The sequence below is a fragment of the Xyrauchen texanus genome, chromosome 12 (assembly GCF_025860055.1).
Source record: "Xyrauchen texanus isolate HMW12.3.18 chromosome 12, RBS_HiC_50CHRs, whole genome shotgun sequence".
In the NCBI taxonomy this organism is placed as follows: Eukaryota; Metazoa; Chordata; class Actinopteri; order Cypriniformes; family Catostomidae; genus Xyrauchen; species Xyrauchen texanus.
In genome coordinates, this window is record NC_068287.1 from 39,627,035 (window position 1) to 39,641,377 (window position 14,343).

General features: G+C 41.4%; 1 protein-coding gene across 2 annotated transcripts in view; it reads right to left on the reverse strand.

Annotated features, from left to right (window-relative positions):
• Nucleotides 1-953: 953 nt before the first annotated feature.
• Nucleotides 954-14,343, reverse strand: part of LOC127652645 (histone acetyltransferase p300-like) — a 50,631-nt gene continuing 37,241 nt past the window's right edge. The window contains exons 19-30 of one of the 2 annotated variants that reach the window (XM_052138908.1): nucleotides 13,730-13,818; nucleotides 10,836-10,916; nucleotides 10,034-10,090; nucleotides 9,847-9,924; nucleotides 8,920-8,987; nucleotides 8,420-8,570; nucleotides 7,998-8,144; nucleotides 7,601-7,880; nucleotides 6,049-6,216; nucleotides 5,638-5,799; nucleotides 5,279-5,560; nucleotides 954-5,155 (exon numbers count right to left, since the gene is read on the reverse strand). In XM_052138908.1, the coding sequence (XP_051994868.1) occupies nucleotides 2,141-5,155; nucleotides 5,279-5,560; nucleotides 5,638-5,799; nucleotides 6,049-6,216; nucleotides 7,601-7,880; nucleotides 7,998-8,144; nucleotides 8,420-8,570; nucleotides 8,920-8,987; nucleotides 9,847-9,924; nucleotides 10,034-10,090; nucleotides 10,836-10,916; nucleotides 13,730-13,818 (4,578 nt within the window). In that variant the 3' untranslated portion in view covers nucleotides 954-2,140. Of the gene's footprint in view, nucleotides 5,156-5,278; nucleotides 5,561-5,637; nucleotides 5,800-6,048; nucleotides 6,217-7,600; nucleotides 7,881-7,997; nucleotides 8,145-8,419; nucleotides 8,571-8,919; nucleotides 8,988-9,846; nucleotides 9,925-10,033; nucleotides 10,091-10,835; nucleotides 10,947-13,729; nucleotides 13,819-14,343 lie in introns of both variants that reach the window. The other variant, XM_052138907.1, reaches the window with a different exon arrangement.

Genomic DNA, 14,343 nt, shown 5'->3' on the forward strand with positions numbered 1-14,343 from the left:
ACATGAGTTCATATAAAAATTCTAAATTAAATTCTAAATATAAAAGTTTGAATTAAGTAATTGGCTTTTTATTAAACTCATGATTTTTTTAAATATATATATATATATATATATATATATATATATATATATATATATATATATCTAATCAAATTTAATTGTGTTCGAATTGTAAAATGTTACATTTCAAAGCAGTTAATAATGGTTCCATTTCCAATTTGTCACCTTCACATGACTATTTAAAAGGGCTCCATAAGCAAAGTAATTTACCAATGTTTTTTTTTAATCTGTGTTGTAGTGTGTGTATTTGGTGGGGTCGAACAACACCGATATTGCATACCCCTCAACAAATGTGTAGTTGTGTCCCTGATCGGGCCAAACAGTTATTGTTGCAGAAACGTGCCATTCTGTACCAGTTCCGTACCAATTCAGGCTCAATGGCCCGGTTACGGTTCCTTTTTCAATTGTGATCCTTCATTATGGATTAGAATGGACTGACTGAGCAAGTGGCCAGTTGTGAGTCGCCATGTTGCTACAGTAGCTCCACCACAACTCTTCTCTGAGTATGGTGAGCTAACTATGCTGAGAAATTCGGGCCGGGAACATGCTCAAGTGGAAATGCTTCTGGAACCGTTACTCGCTGCGCACAGAACCACTTGGCCCGAGCATTGGGCTAAACGTCAACAGTTATGACAGCTGGCTGATGAGTCAACTATGACCAGTCTAACAGCTCTTATTAACCCAACCAATCCCAAAACCATTCTGACAAAATATGGAGTATCTGCCAAATGAAGAGATGAAGATCAATGCACATAAGCAAAGTGGTTAAAAACAAGCAATTACAACTAATTACATTACAAATTGTAATTTTCAAATGACCCCTTACCTAGTCAAAAACAAGTGTATTTCTGAAAATGAAAGGTTCAACATAAAGTTCAATTAAAAGTACAAATAAATGAAATTTATCTTCATTTTATTAAAAAAAAAAAAAAAAAAGTATGAAGTCCACAGTTTGTGTTTCTTTGTACAGTACAAAATATTCAAATGAAAGTCCCAAAGTTCAGAGCAAACAAAATTCTGGAAGTGGAGGACAATTAGGAGCAGAACTGGAGAGAGAAGGACGAAAACAAAGTGAAATCAGTGGCACAAACTCCTTCTCAATTATTTCACAGTCATTTAGTTCATATGTGAAATGCTGCTCAATAGGACATTGGCATGAGCAGATAAACTCCAGCACCACATCCACATGGGCGTGCACGCGCACACACATACACAAAACTTTCTCTCATCCAACCTGGAGAGATACACCACCACTATCCAGTAAGTCTTAAAAGGAGTGCACACACATTCTGAGGGTTGGTGTGTGCTTCCAAGAACTTGTCCTGTTTTCAAAAACGGTGATGTCCAATGGTTAGACATTTCCAATATGGCATGAAATAAGATCCACTGGGCAGCAGCGCACACACCATAACCTAATCCCCCAACACTGTAATTTATATTATACTCAAGAACCTAAATCTCCAGCTTAAGTAAAGGAATAGATCCCCATTTTAATAGGTATCAACAAAAATATATTCTATGTGAACTGTAGCAGTCTCTGGGAACACACATGAACAAAATCCATCATGATGACGAATGAAAATGCTAGAATAAATAAAAATGCAAAACTCAAAATTTACAAGGAAGATATGCATGATGTTTGTATGAATAATTATAATAACAATATAGGCATCACAACAATGTTTGAAATGTTCCACATCGCTCTGTAAAACACGTAACAGAGACTGGTACACCATGAGATATTTAAAATAGTCCTTAGAATTAAATCATTTGCGCTTTAACTTTATACCACTTTTAAAATCTTAAAAAATATCTCTTGAAAAAGGCAAGTACTCCCCTAGACCTGACATCGAAAATATTACTTGTGGTTTTTTATCTGAGGCTGAGAAACAATTTCTTTGTACACTGGTAAAGGTAAAAAAAAAAAAACTACCATTACTTCTTTCACCCCCTATACATATTTATCTCTCGTGCAGGGTCCACTTTCAAAGCATTTATACTGAAAAACACTAATAATTCATCCCTGTAGTATAAAAAAACTAACACTGTCTCTGGTGAGGTTTTGTGAATTGTGTAATAACTATATGTCTAAAGGGTTATGATTCATATTAATGCCAAGGTCTTGGCCACTTGAGGGCAGTATATCATTAGCTCCGGGTCCGTGGAGTCCCACCATGCCACCAAGCTGAGACAGCATGGCGTTCTGATCTGCCCCAAACCCACCTGGGTCCTTAGAGTTGTGCTGTGGCTGTTGGGGAGGAGGAGGCGGAGCCATGCCAGAGTGGTGCTGCTGTATGTGGCTGGGATGTGGAGAACCTGTCTGAGGCGAGATATGGTGAGGTGAGGGCTGTGGTTGCAGCCGTGGGGATGGACTTGAGTGTGGTGGCTGGGACTGGGGTCGAGGGGAGGGCTGAGGTGAACAGACCTGGTTGCTGAGAGAGGACTGGTGCTGTTGGCTCTGAAGGTGGGGCGACTGGGACATCTGTTGCTGTGGGCTCATGGGGTTGTTCTGTTGTGCCGGTGAAGTGCCGCTGAGGTGTTGCTGCTGTTGAAGCATACGCTGATGCAAGGCCTGCTGCAACAATGCCTGTGTTGTCTGAGGCCCGGGACCTCCCTGCATGGGCTGTGGACCTCCTCCTCCAGGGCCCATGTCGGGACCTTGCGATGCCATATTCTGCTGCATCTGTAGATGGTGTTGCTGTTGAAGCCTCTGTTGCAAGACAGCTGCAGCTTGCTGTTGCGTAGGGTTGCCTGTAAAATTCTGCTGCGGGCCTGGTTGCCCTCCTGGAAGTGGCTGGCCTCCTGAGGGGACTTGCATGTTACCCTGCTGACCCATGTAACCTTGCTGCTGCTGAATCCCGGCATGGTTGGACATCTGACGCTGTTGTTGTTGTTGCTGCTGCTGCTGCTGCTGAAATTGTAGTTGCTGTTGCCGTCTTATTACCATATCTCTGAACTGTGGGTTCATGTTGGCCATGTTTGGAGCACCCTGGCCCTGCATTCCTTGCTGTTGTTGCTGCTGCTGTAAGGTAGCAACTTGCTGTTGCTGCAGTCTGGGCCGTTGTTGTATTTGTTGCTGCTGCTGCTGCTGCTGTTGTATTTGCTGCTGCTGTTGCCTTTGCTGCTGCTGTTGCATTTGCTGCTGCTGTTGCATTTGCTGCTGCTGTTGTATTTGCTGCTGCTGTTGCATTTGCTGCTGCTGTTGCATTTGCTGCTGCTGCTGTTGCATTTGCTGCTGCTGCTGTTGCAATTGCTGCTGCTGTTGCAATTGCTGCTGCTGCTGTTGCAATTGCTGCTGCTGCTGAAGCTGAGAAATTTGGCTCTGCATGTTAACACCCTGTCCAAGGTGCATGCCAGGCTGAGGCGCCCCAGGATTGACTCCAACTGCTTGGCCTCCCATAGATCCTGGCCCTCCCTGTGGTCCAGCAGGGCCACCCGTGCCTCCTTTATACTTGTGAACCCGTTGCTTGATAAATGCTGCCATAAGTTGTGGGTTAGAGCGAAGAATGTTAAGGACTTGGTGCTGCTGGAGAGCAGAACTGGGAGATCGCAGGGTCCGCAAAAGTTCCTGCAAGGCTCCCTGTGGCAGATTGCTCCCTGCCACCCCGCTTGCTACACAATTCTGTAGACCAGCCTGCACCATACTCATCAAGGCATTTTGATTAGGTATTTGTGGTTGCTGCTGAAGCATTGGTTGTGATTGTTGCTGTTGTGATTGGGGCTGTATCGCAACCATTCCTGGCTGACCCATTATTGCAGGCCTCTGCTGGGGTGGCATGCCCTGCCCTGCCCACTGTGGCTGCTGAGGCTGGAGTGGTGGGTTCATTCTCTGCTGCTGCAGCTGCATTTGTGGCTGCATCTGGCCTTGCACACCTGCCTGTTGAGGCTGCTGCTGCATGGGCCTAGCTCCCACCATCATTCCCTGAGGTCCTTGCTGTTGCTGCTGTTCCATCTGCACCCTGTTTGCTGATGGTTGTGCCTGCAGGCCTAATCCTTGTGCCCCTACCAAGCCCATCCCAGGGTGGGCTACTCCTATCTGTCCCTGTGGCTGCTGATGGTGCTGGTGCTGTGGCATCATGCCAGCTTGTGCAGCCTGTCTTTGTAGCAACTGAACCTGTGCCATCTTTCGCTGTGCATCTGCCACTTGTTGGATCTTCATGGCAATCTCCACAGCTGCAGCCGGAGGACCAGCAGGTTGCTGTTGCTGGGACAAAGGAGCTGTGCCTGGGTTGCTGGGGAGTTGAGGAGGAGTTGCAGGGCCAAGGCCTGGTTTACCCTGGGACTGTGGATTGGGGGAAGGACCAGTGGGACGGGGACCGTATTGAGGGTGGGGATGGGGCAGTTGTCCTGTCTGCTGCTGAGGAACCATTTGCTGTTGCGGTGAGGTCATCATTCCACTTGCACCTCCCATCTGCTGAAACTGGTGGACAGGATGCTGTGGAGGCTGCTGAGGTGTTCCAGCTGGGGCTCCACCCACAGCAGACTGTGGCATAGATGGATGGTTTGGTGTCAACTGTGTGGGTGTCTGAGGGGTTGCAGGCTGTGTACCAACAGACATAGGAGTGCTAGGACCTGTGGCTCCGTTGTTTCCTGGTGATGGAAGACCTCCAGGAGGCCCACCTCCACATGGAGGTGGCTGCCCTACTCGCTGCATGGTGGCCATACGTCTACGCAGCATTTGCGCTTGTTGCAGCCTGTGCTGCAGCTGCTGCTGACGAAGCTTGTGCTTGATGTTGAGACAGAATGGCACAGGGCACTTGTTTTCCTGGCAGTGCTTGGCATGATAGCAGCACAGCGCAATGAGTTGTTTGCAAATGGGACATCCACCATTGGTTTTGCGCTTGCAGCCCTTGGTGTGTTGAACCACTCTCTTCATCTTCTGGCAGGACGGCAGAGAGCAGTTTGCATTGCGGCACTGGCATGCATGCACTAGTGACTGGATGCAGCGCTGGATACTGAGACGTCGTGAGTCGCCAGGGTTCTGAGTGGAGGCAACAGCTTGATTGTTGCTCTCATCATCAAGACCAAGACCAAGTTTCTCCATCTTGTGCTCATGGCCTTTAGTGTTGTAGCAAGTGATACAGAGATCATAATCCTACAAAAGGAGATGGAAAGAATTTCAAAAGTGGTTTAGAGTTCTAACAAAATACTACCTTTACTGCATCCTATTTTTCACCACAATTTCAAGTATACCATCCCACCTTCCATGGTTTCTTACCTCACAAACGGTGCAGTGGAACCTTGTCTCAACATGGTGCTTGCATTCATTGCAGGTGTAGACAAAGCGGTCCTGGCTCTGATTGTGTAGTTCTACTAGCATACACATGGAGCTCCATTTTGCCCGTCGCAGAGAGCTGAATTCAAGGTGCTTGTCTCGTGCCAGTGTTAGGAAAGCGTCTCGCCCGTCCATCAGATCACATGCCATCAGGGGGTCAGAATCACAAATGGGCGGAAGGGAATTGGCTGCGGGGCCAGCGATGAGACGGATGACAAAGAAGACCTTGAAATTAAGCACAGTGTCAATGCATGTGAAGTCGGACTAAACACATTAATTGTAAATTAATTGGAGCTACATACCTCTTTGTGTTTCTCCATGGTGGCATAGAGTTTCTGGGACAGGTCATTGGAGACATTTGGCATGCCTGGTTTCTTTTTATTGGCTCGGCTCAAGCTGCTCTTGTTCTTGCTAGTCTTCTTGCTGTTCTTCTTTTTGGCAGTCTTGCTGTCACCATTGGCCACCTAAATGGCCAAGAAAATATTTTGATTGAAGTAGCTGCACTGGAAAGAATTCTACCATCAAATCAATTTAGGGAGGGTCATTACCTAAAAAGCCTAAGGATGAGCTTAATATTTTTATACACATTGTCTATGGTAGGATTATTTAGACAGCAGAATAGGAACCTAGTATTTTGGTAGCATTATACAGAATAAAATATTTCCTTCATTTTTGAGTGTATGAGTGATGCTTCCCCAAACTCTTGCACATACATCAATGCTTTCACTAGAGGTGTTGTTCTCCTCTCTCTTCCGTTCTTCCTCTTCCTGTTGTAGCTCTTTAATGCTCTCCTCCAACACATTAGGCCAAAAATCACCCTCAAAATATGGGAGCTCCATCGCACTGGTCAGTCGGTCCTCTGTTGCCTGCTTAAAAATGTCCTGGGTAAGGAAAAAGGAGAAGAGTTAGCAAAGGACTTCAAATTTAACTGGTAAAACACATGACTAGAAACGTAAAATATTTTAGACTTTAAAGGGGAAAAGACTATAGGTACTAGGGCTGGGCGATATATTCCCGATACAGTCACAATACTTTTAATGACAATATCAGATTAAGCAACATTGTGAATATCTGAATGATATTAATGTGATTATGACCAAAATAATGCGATTAAAGACCAACATGATCAGTATGTGCTTCAGAACAATCAGGCGAATGTGCATGCATGGGGCTCATGGGCATGTGTTTTTAGCAATTTTATAGAAGTTCACGTGTATTGTGAAATCATTGTACTGCAGGTTTAGCAGTAGATGACAGCATTTCACAAAATGCAGAACATTGTAAATTGTCAAACAAACACTGATGCTTTACTTTCAGTGTCAAAATAAAAGCTCTAGATGAAGGTGAAGTAAATACGACAGAAATATTTCACCTGTATATAAAACAAATCTAATCCTCAAGATAATAAATAATAAATGTGACAGTAATAATTTAGTATTATGGAATACCTTGGTCATTAACAAAAAAAACATTCAAGTAAAAATATATGACGGTAAATAAAGCTTTTTATTAATCTACTATGTATCATTGTATATCAAATATAAATATAAAAGTGAACAATGATTAAATCTAATTCTCTCTTGTGTTCATTTAGTGAAAAACCATGCCCTCATTATCTTTAAATAGATTTGTTTCAGTGCTTTTAAAATATTGAATCCACTTGAACACAATGGCTGTTTGGATAAAATTATGGATACATTTATTTTTGAAAATCCCAAGCCATTTCAGAACAAAAACATAATTACCTAGATAAATTACAAATATAGTCAATAGGCTGAAAAATATCAAGATATACCTTTTGTAACCATATTGTTATATATTTAATATTCACAATGATTTTGCTAGAAATATTAAATTCAGCAATATAGTGAATAGATAGATAGATTTTAATAAGCTTTTACTTGTCCATTAGAGCATGTCATTAGACTATTTTCACGATCCCTCTTTGTGTTTCGACTTATGGGTATGTGATCATTAAGACAGAGATTGTTTTCATAATGTCTGCAATTTAAAAATTAGTATCAAAAATTGCAAAAGGTTGTAAGGTTTAATTAATGAGAGTGAATCAGTTTAAACTGTCCATTTCAAATGCATTGATACTTGGTTCAAAACAACAATTGTTTTACAAAATTATGGATCCTCTATTTCAAAGATTATAGAATTAATAAGATATCAGGACATTTGTTTTAATATTGCCCAGCCTTAGGTGACTCAAGTTTAAACTTTAGAAAGTAAATCAAGAATCTTTTTCAGTCATGGCAGTACCTTGTAGTCATGTATAATTCTCTCAGCAACTGCTTTGTCAAGCATTTTCTTGTACCACTCTTGTAAGCGTTTGGGTTTTGGAATCTTTTGGTCCGACGGGTGGCAATGGAAGATGTAGTCGTCACCTTCACTGGGTGGGCAAGCCCATATGTGGCCAGTGACATAGCCCATTCTTTTTACATACTCCAGGTATCCAATGAGGATCTCATGGTAGACTCCTGTTCTCAGGTGACGAGGCTGGAAAAAGTGGACACTGTCTAGGTAGGAGATGTACACACGTCTGCATGGAGAGACAGGAAATTGCTATGTTAGTAGTGTTTCTCAAAACCTTTTGACTCAATTTGCACCTGGCATTAAAGATGAAGTGTGCAACTTCGTTGTTGATATTATTTCCAACCTTTGATTGGGCAGAGGGCAGTCAGAGCCATATTCCTGCACATGCATTCCAAAGAAGCAGACATCTGTTCCGTCAATCTCCTCAAATGCAAACAGAGCTTTTGTCCTGTATGGGAACGACTCGCACATCTCACCGCTGTCTACAAACCTATGAAAATAGTCAGTCAGTTTTTGGATCTTTTGATGTTGGCCATTTGCATTTTTTCTCACAAAAGAACTGGCATTGCATTAAAAGAATAAGGACATTTACAAACTCAGTAAGATGAAGTGTGTGATTTCTGCACCCCTAGCATTGGTTGTGCAAACAGATAGTCCCACACCCACACTATTGGTTGGGCCAATTTCATTATCAATTCGTTTTGTGTTTGAAAATCTTTGCCACCGACATCACTATGCAGTCTATATAACTGCAAGGTCTCTCACCTGGACTTCATGCCAGGTTTGACCTCGACCACCTTATCAGACACGTGCACCACACGGATGGTGACATCGCCGGATTCTGGATGACTCTGGCGCTTGATGAAGTCATTCACTCGTGTCTCGAGGAAGTTACCCAGCTTTGTCTGAGGTAACCCTAGGATAAGAAGCAGGAAAAATCTATGTTAATTTAGCTTTAGATTTCAAACATAGCCGTGCTAGTTTCATGTCTCTCATATTTGCGTTCTCTTTCCTCTCACACAATAAAATAATTTCCAAGTGGCTAAGCAGCTGTGTAATCAGTGGGATAATGTAAAAGCAGTAAGTCATTACTGCAAAATATACACCTGGGTGATGCAAGACCCCAGATCACCCCGTCTGTGTTTATTTTGTGATAATGACCAACCAACTGTACACTAAACACAACATATTCTTCTGTATTTCTGCATGTCTAGACTTGTAAAATAAGAAAAATAGAGCAAATAAAGACACACTTATCCACTTACTCTTTGCAGCATATTTATTCTCTTTCCTTGTTGCATTGGCTTTTTTCAGACAGCCGTCACACACAAAGCTGATTGGATGGTAGAAATAGACACAGAAAGAGAGGGGCAGGGATGATCAGGAATGGAGATAACATGTCAGATCTCTGGATATGCTGATAAATGTGATTTTATTATTATCAGTGCTCAGTATTGTATCTATAAACCTGTAATTGGTGAAATAAATTATATTTCTAACTTGAAGATGGACAAATATGAAACAATATGTAGCTCATCTTTAAAAAGGTATTCAACACATTTTTATATAACCAAAATGTGTGTATATATATATATTTAATTATTTTTTATTATTATTATTATTTTTTTTATTTAATTTAATTCTCTTTATTTAACCCCCCCCCAATTTGGAATGCCCAATTCCCAATGAGCTCTAAGTCCTAGTGGTGGCGTAGTGACTCGCCTCAATCCGGGTGGCGGAGGAGGAATCTCAGTTGCCTCCATGTCTGAGACGTCAATCCGCTTAACTTGTGACTTGTTGAATGTGTTACCGTGGAGACATTACCGTGGAGCTATTCTCTGTGGCATCCACGCACAAATCGCCATGCACCCCACTGAGAGCGAGACCACATTATAGCGACCACAAGGAGGTTACTCCAAGTGACTCTACCCTCCCTAGCAACCGGGCCAATTTGGTTGCTTAGGAGACCTGGCTGGAGTCACTCAGCACACCCTGGATTCAAACTAGCGACTCCATGGGTGGTAGTCAGCATCAATACTCGCTGAGCTACCCAGGGCCCCCTATTTAACATTTATTACAAAACAAATATAATCACATAAATCAGGAATTGTATTTTATTTTTGCTTACAGGGTTGCAAAAAAATTACCTTTCTGCAAAGTGTGAAAATTTGATGAAATTAAATCTAGCTCACCCTGACGGCCATATCGTTTCATTATGCAGAACACATATCTGATGCATTTTTCGTCCACAGTCGGAACATTCCAGCAGTCTGTGGGGGAAAACAGGGCTCAGACACAGCAAAACAAATCCACACTGTGTAACAAAGAGGAAACAGTTGGTCTACTTAATTTGAGGTAAATAAATGCAAGTCAACTTACAGTTCAGGGTCGAGAGTGTCATTCTTTTTCTTTTGAAACTGATCTTTGTTGATGGACCTGAGTGTTGAAGACAGAGAAAGGAATGCGTTAAACTCTGTACTACAACATTGGTCATGCTGTATGTTTCGAACTGTAGATTTCTAAAGAATCAACTGATAAGAGTCACATGTTCAGGAATCGGACTACACTGGTAACGCTGCATGTTTCGCATTGTAGATTCTAAAGAACCGACTCATATGAGTCATTCGTTCAAGAATCGGACTACACTGGTAACACTATGCTTTGCACTGTAGATTCTAAAGAACCGACTCATATGAGTCATTCGTTCAAGAATCGGACTACACTGGTAACACTATGCTTTGCACTGTAGATTCTAAAGAACCGACTCATATGAGTCATTCGTTCAGGAATCGGACTACACTGGTAACGCTGTACGTTAAACTCTGTACTACTACACTGGTCGCGCTGTATGTTTTGCACTGTAGATTTGAAAGGACCAACTCATGAGTCATTCCTTCAGGAATCGGACTACACCGGTAGTGCTGTATGTTGCTTGCTGTACATTAAAAAGAAAAAAAGTGCACATTCAGGAATCGTTAACAGAAACAAAAGTCATAAAGCTCATACGATTCCAGTATTTATTCATTTATTTATTTTTAAAGGAACCGGTTCCAAATAATCAACCACAGTTTTGATAATATTGCTATTTTTTACTTAAGAATAATATTAATGGTAAAGAAGAGTACATGCTCCCAAACTTTTGACTGTAAGCTTAGATAAAATATTTAGACAGGGTACTCACGTTTGAGGCTGGGTGGGATCATCTCCTAGGGATACATTCTCGCCCTGGATTTCATTGAAGCACTTCTCACAGAAGTGGTACCTGTCAGCAAGAAGCCCATATTTGGGTGAACTACAGCGTTCGCCAAGAGCACAGCCAATCACAGTGAGGGCACGTGGAAGCAGCCACCAATCAGGGCAGGGCAGGCCAGGAGACAGGCACACAGGAGAAGGCAGGTTCGTCGCCAGGAGCAGCCAATCATGAAGCAGGATTTTTGTGTGGGCAGTTTGATTGATTGGATGCGTGTAAATTTCGGAGCGGATGATTGGTCACATCAAAGCAGGCCAATGCAGACATCACAAGCGTTAAAAAACGAGGGAGAGAAAGGGAAGAGGGAGGGGGGAGGGCAGAATGAATATTTTAAAAAGTGAGAAAAACAAAACTGTTATGAGGGAAAAGAGCTACATGATGGAAAGCTGGAGGGGTGGATCCGATGTAGAAGAAAAAGAAACCAAAAGAGAAAGAGCAGGAAGCTGAAGCTAAGCACAGACAGTCTCCCTCACATCCTCTGAGCTTCGGAGTGAGGGATACACGAGTTGATGTGAAGAAACGAGAACAGGAGCAACAGAGACCCATCATCCTTTCAGGACATTTTAAAGAGGGTCACACCCAAAATTTAGTACAAACTAAATTTATGACAAAACAACAGTTAGTAAGCCCTGAAGTTGGCAGCATGAAGTTTTGTGAAAGGAGGTCTTTGCCAACTGTGGTTTTAGAATTTAAATGTTTCCAAACTTTTGGGTGAATATTTAAAGGTGCACTCAGTCATTTTTTTCTCCTAAGTTTAACTCCTAAAAACATGAACTGTAATTTTGCAATATATGTATGAAATCATGAGCACTCATATCAGTCATATCAGTAACCTTATTAAAGCGGTTTTATTCTACATGGAGAGGGTCCACACATGGGGGCTGCCATGTTTGAATCACATGACCAGCCGAATACTACTCCCTTAATCCCAGTAACCGTCCTGTTATTGGATACTTTCATTCATTAATTAAAGATATCATGGCTGACTGTGAATCCTGAATTTCTACAATGGCATCTGAAATTGAAAACTGTTGATTTTTAAATGATGCCGCATCCAAGCCACTAGGTGTCAGTGTAAGTCCAAGACGACAGTCAAAAAAATGACAATGCACCTTTAAGTATTATTTAGCTTTTTAAATATCTTCAAAATATTTTAACATATTCATTGCTTAATATTTGCATTTATTTTTATTTTTGATTTAGTGGTGAAAAGCAACCCTTAACATTTCTATAACATGGAAGTATAATGTTCAGAGTGATTCAGTCAAATGTTTAAGAAATGATGCTGGACAGTAGCACTAACCAATGTTTATTAATGGCAAAATTCTGCCAAAACATAACAGCAGCAAAATTTGTTACCGTGGAGACATTACCGTGGAGCTATTCTCTGTGGCATCCACGCACAAATCGCCATGCACCCCACTGAGAGCGAGACCACATTATAGCGACCACAAGGAGGTTATCCCAAGTGACTCTACCCTCCCTAGCAACCGGGCCAATTTGGTTGCTTAGGAGACCTGGCTGGACCGGCTATAGGATGCTAAATTTAACTGGGGAATTTTTTTTATGCTTTTCACCAACACATTAGAGGAAGAGAAAATAAATAGTTTCAGTACTTATTTTGTATTTGAACTTTGCTGTTTCGTGTTCATTGCTACCAACTGGCATCACAAACACTCCAACGAATCCATCTGCCAATGAAAAGTTAAGAAATAGTTCATCCAAAAATGAAAATTCTCAATTTACTCACCATCATGCCATTCCAGATGTGTATGACTTTCTTCAGCTGATCATAGAATAGAAGAATATATCTTATATACAGAAGAATATTTCATCTTCGTTTGCCCTCACAATGCAAGTGAATGGTGACCAATATTTTGAAGCTCCAAAAGCATATAAAGGTCACAAAGTTAATCCATAAAAATCTGTCTTCCGAAGTGATAGGTGTGGGACATATCAATATTTAAGTTCTTTTTACTTTCAATCTCTATTTCCACATTCTTCATCTTATGATTTTGGCAATTTGCATTCTTTGTGTATATCGCTACTTGTCAGAGAGGGGAATTTATAGAAGAAAAAAATGACATAAATATTGATCTGTTTCTCACCCACACTTATCATATTGCTTCTGAAGATCCAGATTTTTACCACTGGAGTCATGCGTTTACTTTTATGCTGCCTTTGTGTTTTTTGAGGCTTCAAAGTTTTGGTCACTTTCACTTGCATTGTAAGGACCTACAGAGCAGTTTGTGTTCAGCAGAGGAAAGAAAGTCACACACATCTGGGATGGCATGAGGGTGAGTAAATGATAATAACATTTTCATTTTTGGATGAACCATCCCTTTAATTGTAAGAACATGAATGTAAACATCAAAACAGGACAGATGTTGAGACAATCATTTAAAGCAGACCCTCTTTAAAATGGCCGTTTGAAAATCAGAAAGAAAGCAGAAGTGTGAAAGGTGGTCTATTGTGCCACGGAAAGTCAAATCAACAGGCCTGAAATTCAACAACACCCTGAGGTGGGATATATGTGCTCATAGCAGAACGGCATTCCCATTTTTACAAAGCATATGAAAGAAATCTTATCACATTGAGATTGGATAACTTTTAAAATACTTACCTGGATCTTTTAACATACAAATACACAATGTACGATGAGAGGGTGTGTGTGTGTTAACCCATCTTTAAACTAAGTAGTTTAAAGATGGCTTCCCTCAAAAGTAGTTTTGAGAAAGATTGTTTTTTTGGGTGGGGGGGGGGTACTAGGTTTTATTAAGGGTGTATATTACATTGACAGTGTTAATATATTGTATGATACTGACCTGTTCTGGTAGCTGTAGTATGCAGCATCTCGAGGGATAGTACACAGCTGTTTGCCATAGCAGCAGAGAGTCTGGGGAGAAAACTCCAACTGAGAGACAAAGAAAGAGAATGAGAGTGAAAAAGAGACACATATTACAAGAAAGAAAGAGAGAGAACCAATTCATATTTCAATCATATTAAAAACACTCCATGTTCAATAAATAATGACATTTGTTAGTAATAATAGTAACAATAGGGCTGTGCTGATACAATACTGATATATTGCAATACGTTATTGACAATACAATATTGTAGAAGTATCTAAAGCAGCGCTCACAAATTAGCAGACCGCTGTCAGAGCCTGGACCCCAGCTTGGTTCCATCCCGGACCACGAGATCTTAACGTTTCTACAGTTTTAGTGAGCAGTGGATCAAAACAACGGAGCTATACACACACCACAAACACTCAGCACTATATAAGTTTTTTCTCAAGCAAAGAACACACTTCATTTCCTGCTCTTTGCATGTTGTCTCTCTCCCTAGAGATATACAAAAGGTGTCGCATAAGTCTGATTAGGCTACGTAGAGGCATGGTTATTTTAATAACAGCAGCGGAGACATGGTGAGCAGCAAT